This window comes from Priapulus caudatus, unplaced genomic scaffold (genome assembly GCF_000485595.1).
Source record: "Priapulus caudatus unplaced genomic scaffold, Priapulus_caudatus-5.0.1 Scaffold477, whole genome shotgun sequence".
NCBI classification, from domain to species: domain Eukaryota; kingdom Metazoa; phylum Priapulida; class Priapulimorpha; order Priapulimorphida; family Priapulidae; genus Priapulus; species Priapulus caudatus.
This window is the reverse complement of record NW_014577538.1, coordinates 64116-80275: the sequence shown is the minus strand read 5'-3', so window position 1 is coordinate 80275 and position 16160 is coordinate 64116. Positions and strand designations below refer to the sequence as shown.

At 43.7% G+C, this 16160-nt stretch overlaps 3 protein-coding genes across 3 annotated transcripts in view; 1 reads left to right on the top strand and 2 right to left on the bottom strand.

The window, feature by feature from the left end:
- Positions 1–1031: 1031 nt before the first annotated feature.
- On the top strand, positions 1032–8263 carry LOC106810827 (2'-deoxynucleoside 5'-phosphate N-hydrolase 1-like). The gene is made up of 5 exons (XM_014814284.1): positions 1032–1111; positions 3876–4015; positions 7419–7481; positions 7637–7747; positions 8121–8263. Exons 2-5 carry the CDS (start codon positions 3877–3879, stop codon positions 8261–8263), a joined length of 456 nt encoding a protein of 151 aa, XP_014669770.1. The 5' UTR covers positions 1032–1111; position 3876.
- A 790-nt stretch (positions 8264–9053) lies between these two features.
- Positions 9054–9584, bottom strand: LOC106810826 (5-hydroxytryptamine receptor 1-like). The gene has a single exon (XM_014814283.1). The coding sequence runs from the start codon at positions 9582–9584 to the stop codon at positions 9054–9056; it is 531 nt and encodes a 176-aa protein (XP_014669769.1).
- A 69-nt stretch (positions 9585–9653) lies between these two features.
- LOC106810825 (melanocortin receptor 5-like) overlaps positions 9654–16160 on the bottom strand; it is a 12632-nt gene continuing 6125 nt past the window's right edge. Inside the window, exon 3 of the mRNA XM_014814281.1 lies at positions 9654–9851. Coding sequence (XP_014669767.1) covers positions 9654–9851 — 198 coding nt within the window. The remainder of the gene's footprint in view (positions 9852–16160) is intronic.

The following is a 16160-nucleotide window of genomic DNA, read 5'->3' as shown; positions in this document are numbered from 1 at the left end:
TTGGCCATTTTATTTACCTGGAACTGGGAAATGTCAGATAAATTTTCCCGTGATCCGGAACAGATTAAGTCCATCAGGGACGGCGAAAGAACTTCTAAAATGTCTGGATCTTCCGGGAAAATTGTTATTGTCAATCGTCGGATTTCAATTTCTGGCTAATATTTTTTTTATTTTTTTATTCTCGCTAATTAGATTTATCTAAGACCCCAGATAAATAATAGTACATGTAAATATTCAGTATTTATGTTACAGATGCTTTGAAAACCTAAACACTGCAATTTCCTAAACATGTCTACAATAATTTCCAGACCTGGGGTAATGGATTTTATTTTACTGGAACTGCGATATGGTGGTGTTTTTTTGCTTGGGAAAAAGTGCGCGAATGTACCCCCCGCCCCCCCCGTCCCCCTCTATGTTTCAACCCATGAAAATAATATAGATAGCTCCCCGTCTCACGGATTCCTGTTGTTCCTCCTCTAGCGCTTTCTCTCGCTCTATTTTTATTTATTATACTCTCCTTATCACGCCCTACTCTTCTGTGTATTTAAAAAATACAAACACTAAAAGCGTTATTAAAAATGTTAAAATGTTATAGATGAAAATACACTGTAGGTAGGTAATCTGCAAAGTAATATTTGTGTTTTGTTTATTTTCCCACAATTTAGCTCCATTTTGTTTGTAGGTTTCAATTGAATGTTATGTATCTTGTTTTGTTCAAATTATGGGTACATCTGGATCATGAATAATAAATAATAGCAATGTTCCAACAAACATGTTGCCCTGAAAAACGTGCATTTCTTAGCACAGCCTAGGCTGGTAAGCAGATGCCATTTTTATTCAGGACAGATTTAGATATATATTTTGCAAAAATATTTTCCAAAGTATTAATTTCGTCGCATTTTCACCTATTTTAAAATTTGCCTAATTTTTATGACGTTATTTAAAGCCACGCGGTTATTATTAAACAAGTATTTTATCTTTTTTTCTGAGTAGTTTTGAATTAATCGTATCGAATCGCCGGCTGTTTCCAACCCGACTCTAAGCTTGTACTTTGTCGTCTAGTGTCGTCGTTCGAGTCAATCGCTCCTCATCGAAACATCAACAAATAAAGGTACAGGGTTTTGTTTTGATCGCTTATGTAATTTTTTTAATATCTTGTTATAGTCCGGAACGATCTAATGTCGGTTAATTTTATCCAAGTGTAGTACTTCTCTCTTTTCGAAGAGGCAGTTCACGTACCGGCTTTGTGTGGCGCGCACTGTACGTACTAATATTCGTAGATGACGCGCTCGGAGGCAATTCGTGTCGATACCCAGTGCAAACAGCCTATCCGGCGCGTCTCCTTGCATCGCTGCGATACCCGACGGCATTGTTAAATCAAAAACCTCACAGTCACAGCGTTATTGCTGTAAGTTGGCTTGATGCACACGTGCGGTTTCTTTGTTCGCGCACACTGACACCTGCGCGGACGGTTGGTACTCTTCACACTAGCAGATGGCCTTATGTGCCTCTGCTATGGCTGGTAGGGGACTCGGGGATACCTAACATAAAGACCAGCAATTTATAGATTAATTATTAATTGCTTACCCATCCTCTAAGACTAATAGTAATATATGATGTGTGAATAATACTTAATAGTTCCATAACCTTCTATTGTCATTATGTACAATGTATAAATATCAAGAGCTAATAATACCTACGTCTAGGTATTATTATTATTGCTCATAGGGTCTATGTCCCCCAGGGTACTGCCGGAACGTACCCTGGGTACGGTCCAGTATACCGGAAAGTACCCTGGTAACTATCTGATATGGTTAGCGAGTAGGCATAGGCGACTCCCTAGACTCGTTAGTGGAGTAGGCGAGGTACGATCCGGCATATTAGATACCCTAGTACCAGTGTACATTCCGGTATATACCGGACCGTATCCAGGGTACGTTCCGGCAGTACCCTGGGTGGACATAGACCCTCTCATCATTACTATTAGCTCTTGTAAATATGTATATTTATAGTTCCATGGTTTGCCTAAACCTGAGGGCTTTCTAGTTTATATAATTTATTAATTGAATTGTAATATAAGGCCACATGGTATGACATACAAGAGAAATATCAGTCTGATAAACTCTGGTTTTATACCAATAATGTATTTGATTAATAAACTATGACACCAAGTGAAGGTAGAATCATAATAATACAGTACTGTGTGCAAGAGTGCAGGAAAGCCCAGTAATCTTTTATAGTTCCTGCAGCGTTAACTTTGGTACTCAGTGAATCATTGAAAATAGCTGAACCCCCCTCCCCAGTCAAGACTGGTAATTTTTGAGCAGGACTTTCTGTTTTTTAATAGAATTTATTATAGGTTAAACAGAAGAAAGCAAAATTTTTGGACTGGGCTGGTTTTTAGCTTATCTAACGAAGTCAGATGCAGCTTGTAGAATCGCATGAGCGTGCGTGCGTGCGTCCGTCCGTCTGTCCGTCAACATTTGGGCACAAATCTTAACCGCTCGACGTACGGTCACGATATTGGGGACGTCGGGGGGGATCGTGAAAAGGACTCAGGATGACAAATTTGGGGGTTAAGGGTCAAAGGTCAAGATGTGTAAACGAAGGGGGAATATTTCTCCCTTAACTTAAGGTATAGGAGGAAATACGGAATTGCGGCACAAATCTCAACGGCTCGACCTATGCTCTTAATATTCGGTGTATAGTGTGATGGGCAGAAAACCCATCACCAGTGTGAAATTGGAGGTCACAGGTCAAAGGGTAGTGGGGGAAAGGTCAGATGTCAGGCATTTTCTGAGGACATGGCCTAATGGACAGAGTGAAAAACTGTTTTGTTTCAGCGCTGACCTACCATTTTTATCACTTTATTGAAAGGACCATGAAATGTGCTTTCCACTGACGTGCGAAGAGTAAGTGTCTGATAACCTTTTGACCCTCAAGAGGAGGGTTAAACATGGATTCCTGAACTGCCTCAATGATGTCACAGTGTTCTCATATTCATGGCACATCCATAATCTAGAAAGCCAATAAGCCTGGTTAGCCGAATGCGTACCGCACGGGCGTCACGGCTCAAAGGTTGTGGGATCGAATCCCATCAGATTTTTTATTATTTACCTGTTCTCTGTATTTTTCTATCTTTATCCATTTAACTATTTTTTTCCAATTAATGCAAATATTTACATGATTTAAAAAAAAATAGGGTTAGGGTTAGGGTCACAATGCACCATAAAACAGGAGTTTCAGGCACGCGATTTGTATCAACCAATGGGATTTGGGAGGTATGCAGAATGCAGAAGGTTGCTGAAATGATGTGTACGCAACTGCATATCTGCATATCTGCGCCTAACAAAGGTGTCACTACACACGACTTAAATTTTACGTTTATAACCGTAGCAGCAGACCTCAGATGAGCCCAGACGCTCTGCGGCTCTTGTTTAGACTTATTTCCAATACTGCAGTAATTGCTGATTAACTCCCCCCCTCACTACTCTGCAGCCAAAAGTGCTGAACTTTCATTCAGCAATAAGCACATCGCTCATTGACGCACGCACTCGAGCACATTCCACTCCGATGGAGTTTCTCTTACACACAAACCTGTTAAAGTAATTATTGCGAGAGTTTACCAGTGTTTCCCCCACTTTCATGATACCTACCGTTATTGCTCGAGTAACGGCAATTGTCTAGAGTAACGATCAGGGTTCTCCAAGAGCAGTTATACTTAAATAGCCTGGCGGCCCGCATGCGTCAAGGCAACATGCGTTAACGCCTCGCGACGCTCCATGCAGCGAGCCGAGAGCCAGACAATCCCCGACCCTCGCGCCGTCTCGCGAATCCACACGTGTGGTTCTCACGTGTGCCGTGTCCGCTTACAGGATGGCAGACATCTACTTCTGTGGCAGCATCCGTGGCGGTCGGCAGGACGCTGAGCTGTACGCACGCGTCATTAAGATGCTGGGAGAGTATGGACAGGTGCTGACGGAGCACGTCGGCCACAAGGAGATCGGCGAGAAGGGTGAGCTGCCCGTTAGTGATGCTGATTATAGATAGTGGTAGTGATTCATTGTAGTAGTTTGTGAACTTTCAGTGTTGCGCTGTGATCTGTTCACGTGTGCATTGCAATACTAAGTGATCTCGCTCTCTTTTCTCTCTCTCTCTCTCTCTCTCTCTCTCTCTCTCTCTCTCTCTCTCTCTCTCTCTCTCTCTCTAATACTATCCACCGATACTTTCCATCGATACTTTCCACCGATACTTTCCACCGATATTTTCCACTGATGCTTTTCACCAATACTTGCGAAACAGGAAAACAACTCCACGTACAACAAATTTACAAGGCCACAGAGAATAATATTTAGCACGAGATTCACACAAAACGCGTCCAGAAATAAACGTCCACCGATACTTTCCAGCAATCCATTCCACCGATACTTTTCACTGATACTTTCCACCAATACTTTCCGCCGATACTTTCCACCGATACTTTCTGCCTATACTTTCCACAAAACCTTTCGAAACAGGTAAAACGATAACAGCGCGTACAATAGACAGAGCACAGCGAGTTTTATAATTAGCAGACGATTCCCACAGACACGGTGACGACATCGCGGTTTTGCGCAAGAACAACGAATCACAATCACAAGTAATCCACGAGTAGCATCACGAACGAGGATTTCACTGTCGTGCCAGCACAGCGATAAGGTTGGACACTCTAGGAGAATCGACTGAAGCTATACATAATTCCGCCACGCAGCAGAGAAGTAGCAAACACTGAAATGCTAACGCGGTGACTCGATCCACTCTTCTGTAGAGGATGTTTCAGTGTATAACGGTCACTCTCTCGGACAGGTGGCCCTTCTGTAGAGGATGTTTCAGTGTATAACGGTCACTCTCTCGAACGGTTGGCCCCTCTACAGAGGATATTTCAGTGTATAATGGCCACACTCTCGAATGTGTGGCCTTTCTATGGAGGGGATAGATGTGGCGTTGGACTGCAGGTGACGCGCTAACTCGTTTCTCTCACTTCCTGCAGGCCGGAGAGGACTCGAATCCGGGAGCGGACGAGGAGTCGTCCGAGGTCGTCCCGGAGGAAGAGGAAGAGGACGAGGAGGAGGACGGCGAGTAGGGAGATGGAGAAGAGGTGGAGGGGCGATCTTCTCACTCGCGGGTGGCGGACGAGTGTGTAGGTAGTGGTCGTGTTGCATGCGGCGCGCTGCGTGGCAGTCTACTGGTGTTGTTTTGTGTGTTTTTTTTCCCCTGAAACCGTGCACGTGCATCTCACGTGAAGGCGATCGGGTCGCGCGACTCCTGTTACGCAGTGCTGCCACTTTATACTTTGCTAATCTTGTTGCAGGACTGATGTGTGCTCTGTTCAGTGGAGTGTTTTTGCTCTCGGCTCTCTGCTGTCAGTGACCAAATGTCAAATGAGCAATGCGCATTGCAGTGTTTCCTCTGCATTGACACGAGCAAGGCAACTCGCCTCACTCAAATTCTCAGCCGCCACACAGAAATTTGTTAAAAACACCTGACGAGACTTTTGACAACTTGAAAAAGAGATTCAAGAGTCTCATACAATTTGTTCAGAATATCTTAGAATGCACCAAATTGCACCATTTTTTCAAAAAATTTCCCCCCGGACACCCCTAGCTTGGCCAGCACGAAATGCGCAAACACATCACAAAATAAATTCACCACTTAGGAGACTTTTTTGGCCAGGCGAAACACTTCATTGAAATATTCCAGACTGAGGGTTCAAGAGACAACTCCTCATGGCATTGCACACAACATTCCTGAAGCTTGTTTACATGTTGCACATAGGCTATAATGTATTCAGTAACAAGGTATAAGGTAACAAGTGACTACCTACAAATCATGGTAGGTTGATACAAATTTATACTTTTTTAATACTTTTTTCTGGACAGATTTTATACTTTTTTGTAATATCCTGAGTGGCAGCACTGCCCGTGGCTCGCATTTCTCGTGAATTTGCGTTGAGCGGCGTTCTTGTCTATGTTTGAATTTCGTAGACTGATTACTTTCTGCAGGTAGAGATCTTTTCAGCCGTCGCGACTTTACGGTAATTAATTGAGTTGATATACTTGGCAAATGCGGTATCGTGTAACTACACGCGTTGTTGTTTTTTCGATACACAAAAATGGCAATGGTAACATAACTTCGTTGTGAGGGTGTGTAGCATATACATCTGTAGGTTGATTTCCTTTGCATTGGCTGCATGGTAAAAAGAGGCAATGACTAAGAATTAACCTTTCTGTCAGGTGGGTCCTTCATGAATCGGTTAATTCACAATTTGATTTTCCTTCCAATTTGGTTAAATAAGGAAACAGTGTTGTTCACATTCGTGCGCGATCATGAGAAGTTTTCTATCGGAAGATGAATCCGGACAGAACAGGTTACGTAGACAGGCCGTGTAGAATAAATGTTGTAGACAGGTCGAGATGTTAGAATGGATGTGGTAGTAGGCACACACACACACTTATATTGAACATTTGCAAACGGCTAAACGGCAGCGATGATAGGTATCTTCATGCAGCGAGTAAACGCGATTGACTCCTCACGGAAAGGAAACACGCGTTTGGTTTAGGGAGGCTACGGGAGGCATGCGCTGTCGTGTAATTTGCGTTTCGCGGAAATTTCGCTGGGGTCAATTTGCGAATACTCCGATAACCGATCTCGCTCGCGCAAAATCAATAGAGCTGCGCACACTCAGTGCGCCACGCTGGATGAGCAGTGCGTAGAGCTTCTCCGTGGCAACTAGTTGTGTTAGTGATGCTAGAAGGCTGGATGCTGAGGAAAATAACGATGAATGGCTTCGGGGGATGCAATCAATGGCTGTGGGACAATGGGTCTGCAGATGCCACATCAATTAAGGAAAATTGCATGGTTTCAAGCTTGCAGTCTACAATCTTTACGATCTACTCATTTTACGGAGCATTGTATTGTATATGGCAATCAAACATGTTTTCCTGTATTGATAGTGTTTAAAAAAATCCTTGGCATGGATGTAATCACAAGCTGAAATTAACATTACGTTATTAATGTTAATGGAACCTTGATGTAATTATCTGAAGTGCTTAGTAGAGTAGTTAGACGCTATCAGGAGTAGATAATAGGCCTATTATCTACTCCTGACGCTATTAAAATATTTCGAATGTGTAAGCTAGATTATATATTATAATATATGTACTCCTAAAGACATTTTCAAGTGGTAAAAGTCATTGACTGTGCATTGTGTCTCTGTACGACAATATCAGTAATGTCACATCATTTATTTTACGTACATTAAATTATTTGTAAATGCGTTTTTTTGCGGTGAGCTTGTCATGCTCATTCATAAAATATTAAAGAGTGCTGGACAGGTGATAAATTGGTGTAGGAGTGATTACCTCAGTCTGCATTTACAGGTGATGATATGGATGAGAGAGAGATACATGATAGAAACATGAAGTGGTTGGATCAAGCTGAATGTGAGTACAATATCACACAAATGTTTTACACAGTCATGTCATCACCGATGGTCCGATTGTAGCCGGGATGTATTTTCGTTTGCATTCAAGTATGTTGTTGTTTTGGGCTTTTTGCCCATGATGTCTTTTTCCTCTCACGTTTTTGTGTTTTGCAGTTGTTGTTGCTGAGGTGAGTCAGCCGTCGTTGGGCGTAGGCTATGAAATCGGACAGGCAGTGAACATGGAAAAACGAATACTGTGCCTTTTTCGCGAATCGTGCGGAAGAAGTGAGTTTTTCTGTTTGTTGCATTGATAGTAAACCTTGGTTGCTTGGATTTTTGGTTGTTGTATTATGATAAGTTGAATTAAGTTCATAGAGAAAGCTTCTCACTTCATTTTATTGACATTTTTCATGTAATGAGATGTGATCCAATGCTATACATAGACTCATTTAAAATTACTGGTGTACTGGTGCTGTTGTAGTTATTAAATAATTGACATTAGATTCACACCAGTACTTATAATGTAAAAGTTTATAATGTGTCACAGTAATTGATCGGCTGTTCATAAATCGTATCGTGCCTATGAAGATCGATCACAAAATATTCGTCAGTCGTGATTCGCAACGGACGTCACGTCGCGTCTTGCTCGTCTCTGCAGGTCTGTCGTGTATGATACGCGGTCTGCACAACGACCAGTCTGTCGTCGTCAAGGACTACAAGGAGGCTGACCTTCCCGCCATTCTGAAGGAGTTCTTCAGCGAGGCCAACAACGGTGTCGAGGCAAGTCAACCCTGTGTATAACGGTCACTCTCTCGAACAGGTGGCCCTTCTGTAGAGGATGTTTCAGTGTATAACGGTCACTCTCTCGGACAGGTGGCCCTTCTGTAGAGGATGTTTCAGTGTATAACGGTTAACACTGAAATGCTAACGCGGTGACTCGATCCACACGCACGCGCACGCACGCATACATACCCGCACGCACGCACGCACGCACGCACACAGACACGCGCGTGCACGCGTATATCGTTGCTACACATCGTCGTGAACAAAACACTATCTTATACTAACTCGTCGCGTGCGAATAGTTGATCGAGTTTATTCGATTCAACATTCACTTTTAATACTTTTTCATGCAAAAAAATCGATCGGGTTGTTTGACTTTTTACTGATTTCACTAAAAAAACAATCGATGTGATGTTAAATCAACTAGACGGTCGTCAGTCGAATCTATAAGCAGAAATGATATGAAAAATATATCATTATATATTAATATAACAGAATGAAATCGCGAGTTTGTAGCATCAATGTATGATGTATTCTACTAGTGTACGCTGTAGTCAGAGCATATTGTTACTTGAATCCAATCAGCAAAGCCAAACACTTAATTAATCATTCTCTTGCACACTTACGTGAACGCGATTTCGGTCTAACGAAGAATATGAGAAACACTGTGAGGTGGTGAAACACGTGGAACGATAGACGGGTGAACGGGCGCGTACCTAGTAACCAGCGCGTTGGCAACACTGCCCCGAACCCCGCCCGTAACTCAGCTAACGTGAAAGCTAAATCAATCTACCTAGTAGCCACGTCTCTAGCGTCCACGCGAGGGCAACACCGCCCGGAAGGCGGCGCGGAACTGACTCCACTTCGCAGCATATATCAAGAAGTTTATGCTAGAATTACAGTACGCCAGCAGGTAGCCGAGGCCTCGCGCCACGACGACCGTGTCGTGGTAGACGTCGGCAACGCTCAGCAGCATCAGGATGAAATACGGAGCCCAGCAAACGAAGAAAGCGCCGACGACGATGCCAAACGTCTTGGCAAGCTTCAGATGCTTGGCGAGCTCAGCAGAGAAGGATTTTCCGGTCTCTACTGCCTCCTGCGAACCGCTGCTGCTCGGTTCCTGGTGGATCTGCCGCTGGTGGTGCTTGGCAATCATCATCATGTAAGCGTAGATGGAGGCGATGGCGATGACACACATAACAGTGAATACCGATCCAGAGATGACAGCCATTCTACTCGAAACGATGTCATAGATGCATGGTTGATCCGGCTGCCAGCGGTTGCCAATGAGACTTGACACGCTTACGAAGACGGCAATGACCCAAACCAGGACTACCATTAACAAGATAACGCGCGGTGTGACGATCTGGTAGTAGTGTAGCGGTCGCGATATTGCAATGTACGTTGATTACGTTATGTCTACGTTGATGGCAATGGGCGAGTTTGTTGATGCAAGAGACGAGATCAAAACCACAGTGAAGTGTCCAAGACATATGATCTTTGGCGGGAATTCGATTAGAAAGGTTATTGGTACAATGAAGACTCCTCGGACGCCCATGATGAAATCAGCGACAACCAAGTTTGCGATCAGCTTGTGTGCCGGCTCCTGCAGGTGTGATATCCGTGTCACAGCCAAGATGACGAGAAGATTAGCAAATATGCTGATCATGTTGAGAGGAATCAGCAGGTAAGCGATTCACGCCTGAATCGCGTAAACCGTTTCCTATTCAATATCCGACTCCATGCAGCCGATCCAGCTCCCATTCTCGGACACGGACCCGGAGATGTTGTACAGTGAACTATTAGCTGTCGCCATGATGCAGAAATGAATCCCACCACGCCAGCTCCGTAACACTAATGGCGTGCCTCTGCCGCTTTGCATGAATTTTATGTCTTTTATACGTAATAATGTCTCCCCTCTCCCTCTCAGCAATTCTATTTCTGAGCTCTAATTTTATCTCGTAGCGTTGTCACGATACTATGCTACATAATTAAATATACATAATTTACTATATTACATCGTTTAGCCCTTAGATTCTTCTCAGAAACGCGTCCTTCGTTCTCCCGAATCATTTAACTAGCGTGATGCGGGGTATTGCTGTACCTACTTACTTGGACGTACCGGAGGAAGATATTAATCGCACTGCCCCATCCAATGAAAGAGACATTTGCAGCTGGCGCGTGCACAGCTTAGACTGTCCTCAGCTGTCAACCCTCCGCTACGACAAAGCAGGAATCTTGGTAATAGTCTTCACTAATATGAAACTCGGTGGCAAGCTATGCGATACAAATATTTTCCTCGTTTAAGTGAGCTTCACAACATAAATACAAAGCAAGTTTGATACATTACTGCGCCAATTGATTTTGCGCTAACGAAGTATTCGCAAAACTTTCTGAGAAGATTTAGACTGTCCCCAGCTGTCAACCCTGCGCCACAAAAAAGCATGAATCTTCGCAATAGTCTTCACTAATATGAAACTCGGTGGCAAGATATGCGATATAAACATTTTCCTCATTTAAGTAAGCTTTACAACATGAATAGAAAGCAAGTTTGATACATTTCTGCGCCAATTGATTTTAAAGATGCGCTCGGGGAAGCGGCGTCAGGCGGTGAATAGAGCTCGGCTAAAACGGACGGCGTGGCCGTGGTGAAGGGTATCCATCGCTCCAACCATGCTAGCATTCAGAGACTGTAGATCAGCTGCTGAGAAGCATATAGGTGCAGCATATAGTCCAGGCATGCTAGCAGCTGAGGTAAAATAGAATTCGGGGTAATAGAATAGAAATGCTGGTGTGTTGGAGGTAACGGGACATTGGAGGAAAGTACAATGATACCATCAGGGGGAGGGGTGAAGCTTGCTAGCTGGTGAAGTAATAGGGGTTGGAGGAAGCTCCACCGTGCTAGCAGGTGGTGGTGTGGCAGACAAGCTGGGGTAAAGGGAAATAAGAGGAAGACCCAGACGTGCTAGTAGCAGCAATACGGATAGCTAAGGTGAAGCGGGTCAGAGGGCTAACCAGGCACACTAGTGAGGGTTGACATAGCAGCGCAGGCCAGCCGTTAAAAGTAACGACATGTAGCAATGAAGCAATGACGTCATATTAGTCTTCGAAAATAAAAAAAGTAAAAAGAACGTTTTTGTTTCGTGAATGTAATGTGTGGTACGACACAAATAATGTAGTTTCTGAATCGCATTTTATTCCAAAATCATTTTTGTAGGGCATTTTCCTATAGATACGTATATTTATATATCTTATTTTAGTTTTGACATTTATACATATATATTATGTAAGTATCGTGTACTATTTATACGTGTACACCGTTGAACTATTGGTTTAGAAGACTTATTTTTGTTCCAACCCGTCTTCTGACATCTTTCATGTCTGTTAAATGGAGCTCGAGTATTCTAAACACCTCCGTACGAAACTCACACAAAATCTTCACAGGTTCGCGGACTGTTTCTATTTTTGCGATCGCAAGATTTTACACATAGAGCCGAATTTCCCAGTGCGCAGTGAAGAATTACGCTTTCTGTCGAACGAATAAAATCACACGTCTATATATACAGAAGCTCCTTAGAAAACGCCATAGCGTGCGAAGCGGGAACGGGGGCTGACTAAACCATCGCTGATATATCACGTCGACTCATTGGTATTTTGTAGTTAACATTACGCTTCGTTACGTGGGTGTTTTGCCCTCGACCCGCACGTGGAATTGCCAGTGATATTCAATTCCATATCCGACTGTTTCAATGGAAAGTTACGTGTTCACACTTGATGCCGCAGTAATAATGTTTGTATGTAGTGCACAACGTATATATATCGTATGCAGTCCGGCGGTGTTATGGATGTCTGTAAAAATATGGTCAGATGATCTGGAGTATAAATCCGTCGCCATAGTAACGGGGTTGTGATGAGACTTATTGATTCATTGATGGTTTGCCCGAAAACCGATCTGTCATCGACTGTTTCGTTCTGACTTCTGCCGTATACATAAACGGTTAAAATTTTCTTTTGTAAATATCACCACCAAAAAGTTCACATTTACACTGGGTGGTACAGTCACTTAAATTCAGGAACGAAACTGGTTTTGTTCAGTGTCCTTGGATAACAGCTTAGACACTCAGTCATGACTAATATTTATTATTGTTTAGCGACGACATTGGGATGAACCGGTAAACATTAGTTTACAAATAACGCGAATCACTCGTTTAAAAAAAAGGTTGTCAATGTTGTAAATTTGCTCTCCCAGTCGACTGCATTACAAACATGTCAGTCATGAGTATACTTAATTAGTTCGGTGTTAATCATATCTTCTCCTGCCGTCTCTCCAACTGTTGGGCACAACCAGTTAATTAACACCTTCCTGCTCGCTCTTGGCGGTGAATGCGGAGATACGGTGGTGCGTGTGTCACTGTGTATCATGCGCGTATACGTACTTACTTGCGTCACGGCACAAGCATGCCTGCATTCACGAATGTTCGCGGGAGGACCCTACTGGCTATCAAAAAAAAATTTTGTCGTTTTGTAAAACTTGATGATGACGTGTTTGAAACTGCCCTTCGTGCATTGTCTCATTGTGGGATAGCGAAATGTTAGTAGATTGATATACTGTATACGATGTATATTTCGCAGTGGTTTAATTTTCGCGAATTTCGCGAACGCGTTCTCGACCTCGAAAATAACAACACGCGAATAATTCATACCGAATGATACCGTATATTTCATAATTCACTGATCGTGAAGTTAACCACTCGCGAAATTGTCCGTCAAGTCTGAATTCGCGAAAATATCTGTACGTGAAAAATATGGCGTATACAGTAATCACTAATCAGGAGTGATTAATTAACAAATGTGTTTTTTGTTCACTCATGATATAATACTAGTATACACGTGTTGTCTTGTTGTCGGTAAGGGTGCACGATAATTATTGTAGTGGTTTGTTTATAGCGCTCTATACTTGCCGCTGTTCTAGTGAATCGTGACGAATCTTTTACTGTTTGTAACGTGAACCGTAGATGTGTGACATGTGTGCTGCAATACTGCATGGCGCCTACTCACTCAGTCAATACATAATTCACAATGTTCATCGCATCATTTCGGATTCTGTTTTGCTGAATTTTCTTTCGTGCAATGCTAAGTGCGTTGCCCTAAATCTGTGACAGACGAGAATGCCCTTTGGAAAATCTATAATTTGAATCGTAGCGTTAGTGTATTGAGTGTTGAAGTGGGTGTAAACCATGCATTTCTATCTTCACTACCATAGTAGTTGCAGTCACTTTGTGTAGACAGTCCCCGAATTGATGTAAAATTCATCCGTGGTAATATATACGTTATAAGATTGTGGCAATAATACTGATTGAGACATTTTTCTAACGTAAAAAAATCATATTCATAATATATATGATACAGTATGAGATTATGACTACATTTAGTACGTCTCGAAATTTGTGTACACATTTTGGTATACCGTATTGCAATGCTGCAGATATCCTGTGTTATATATTATATATGTTATTGTAGTTCTGTATTAGTTTAGTGTGACAAAATAAAGCGTTGGTAATTTCAACTGAGAGTATATACATAGCTAATTCGTATTATTATTAGTTGCAACATCCTTGTTTTTCCCCTCAATATTATATCCAAGCTATATCCATTGTGATAATTATATTATATATAGGCATCGTGAGCATGTTTCCATCGGGAGGTGTAACCGTGCACTTTCACTATTACAAGTGAAATTATTCGTCTGTGGCGTGTGCGTGTGCGTGCGTTCATCTCTCTCCGGGTCATGTTTTTTCTCCTCTACATAATACAACAATAATTATTACCTCTGCCAAGGAGGTAATGCAATCGGTCTCGTGTCTGTGTGTCCAGTCCACGCGGCGCGATCGATAGCGATTCGAGTCAGCGAGCAGCGAGTCAGCAGCAGGCGAGTGAGTCAGCAGCAACCACCAGCGAGCGGCGAGTCAGTCAGCAGCAGCCAGCAGCGAGCAGCGAGCCAGCTCGTAACACATACATGTTACATTCTGGCGGAGGTATGCACTCTCCGTGAGTGCCCTCTGTCTAGTTATTATTGGTTCAAGTGATACAGCATAGATTTTAAAGCAAATCACTGTTCCCCCTACATTTCCGGTAACCCGGGCCCTCTTTAAAACGTGTCCAGTGTCATAACATTGAATTTCAACGAAATCCTAGTTCTGGAGACCCCCATTTTCGAACATAGCCGGTTCCAGAGCATACCACATTCAACAAACATTAGTTCCAGAGACCCCCATTTTCAGGTCTGAGTTAGTTCCAGAGCCCCCACATTTTTGACTTCGCGCAGTGGCACGTACATACCTACCATAATGTGGGGTGAGTGCCCCCCCCGCCCCCGGGGGTTTCATCTCCTTGGTTTCCTGCAGAATTTTTGTTTCAAAATAGTGCCACGGCAGTGCCGTGCTGCCGTGGCGGCCACTAGCTACGACCCTATATATATATATATAACTATATAAACCTAGCTATGCCCTAACCCTAACTCTAAACCTAACCCTTTGCAATATTCGGTCTATCCAGGCCCGTAGCCAGCTTTCTATTGGGGGGGGGGGTTCGTTTTTCAATGTTGGCAATTTGCTCGGCAAGGGGCGCGCTACAGGATTTGTACCAGGGGGTCTAACCGTAACCCATAGTTGCGAATCACGCGAAGGGAGGGTCTGGGGGGGCTTAAAATTTTTTTTTAAATTACACCCCTCAGATGCGTTTTCTGCGCGAGCAAGGGGGGGGGGGTCCGGACTCCCTGGACCCCCCCTGTACACCCCCTGCATGCTCGGGCGCGAAGCGACCAGGCGAGGGAGCCAAGGCGACGAGCGGGGGAGGGTGTGGGAGGGGGTGTTCACTGTTCACCCTCGCGATCGATGGAGATTTTGCAATTATTACACTAAAATGGAGCGACCAGAGGTGAAATTCTTGCAAATTTTCAAAAAAAAAAAAATTTTTGTTTGGGGGGAAGGGCTCGGGGGGGGTTCGTTCGAACCCCCGAACCCCCCCTGGCTACGGGCCTGGTCTATCGGACCTTCGGTCTATGACTCTATAGGGCTGACCCCGTCTGTCAAATTCAAATTCAAATTCAAATAAATTTTATTGCACAAATATCTAACAGATACTTTGGCAGTATGTCGCGAGATGGCGTTGTGTACGTCTGTACGATTCAGAGTGTTTACCAAAGATCTTTCGTGTTTACTTCTGTTCCGACTTCAATTATCAATCTTGAAAACGTGCATCCTGATCAAATTTTTCGCATTTTGATACCGTTTTGGACTTTATTTCGCCGAAGTACACGTTCGACACTCGCGGCATCTACCGCTCAACTGATTTAGCTGCTATTTTGCTTTGCTGCGATTTTGGTGCTAAAATTTGGCTCGGGCCTGGGCCGACGTTTTCGATGGGACCAAATTGGCACGGCCCGAAAAACCGTCCGTGTGAACGCTCGGCTCGAGCCAAATTTGGCGCGGGCCTAATTAGGCTCGGGCTAAAAACGTTCGTGTGAACGCGCCTTTAAGCTGCATGCCTTGCGACCCTGCGACGAGATTCGAATGCATAAAAGCGAACAATGCGAATGAAACAATCGGTGCATACAGTCATATACACAACATGCACACAGTAACAATTAAGTCATGTAAACTCATTTAGTTGCGCGAGCGATCGATAGGCGATCGTCACATCGACCTAGCGCCTTCTGCGACTGCCTGCGACTGCCAGTGTCAGTCGCTGCTCGTCGCTGTCGACTCACTGTCGCTGTGAGATGCAATGCGTCGCGTCGCGACGCATTCAATTGCAACCCGACCTAAGGCCGGCTTTACGCATAATTAAAATTCACACACGACACCGATGACGACACAGGAAAACGCTTTCCTTCCGAAGAAGCAAAATCTGGCGA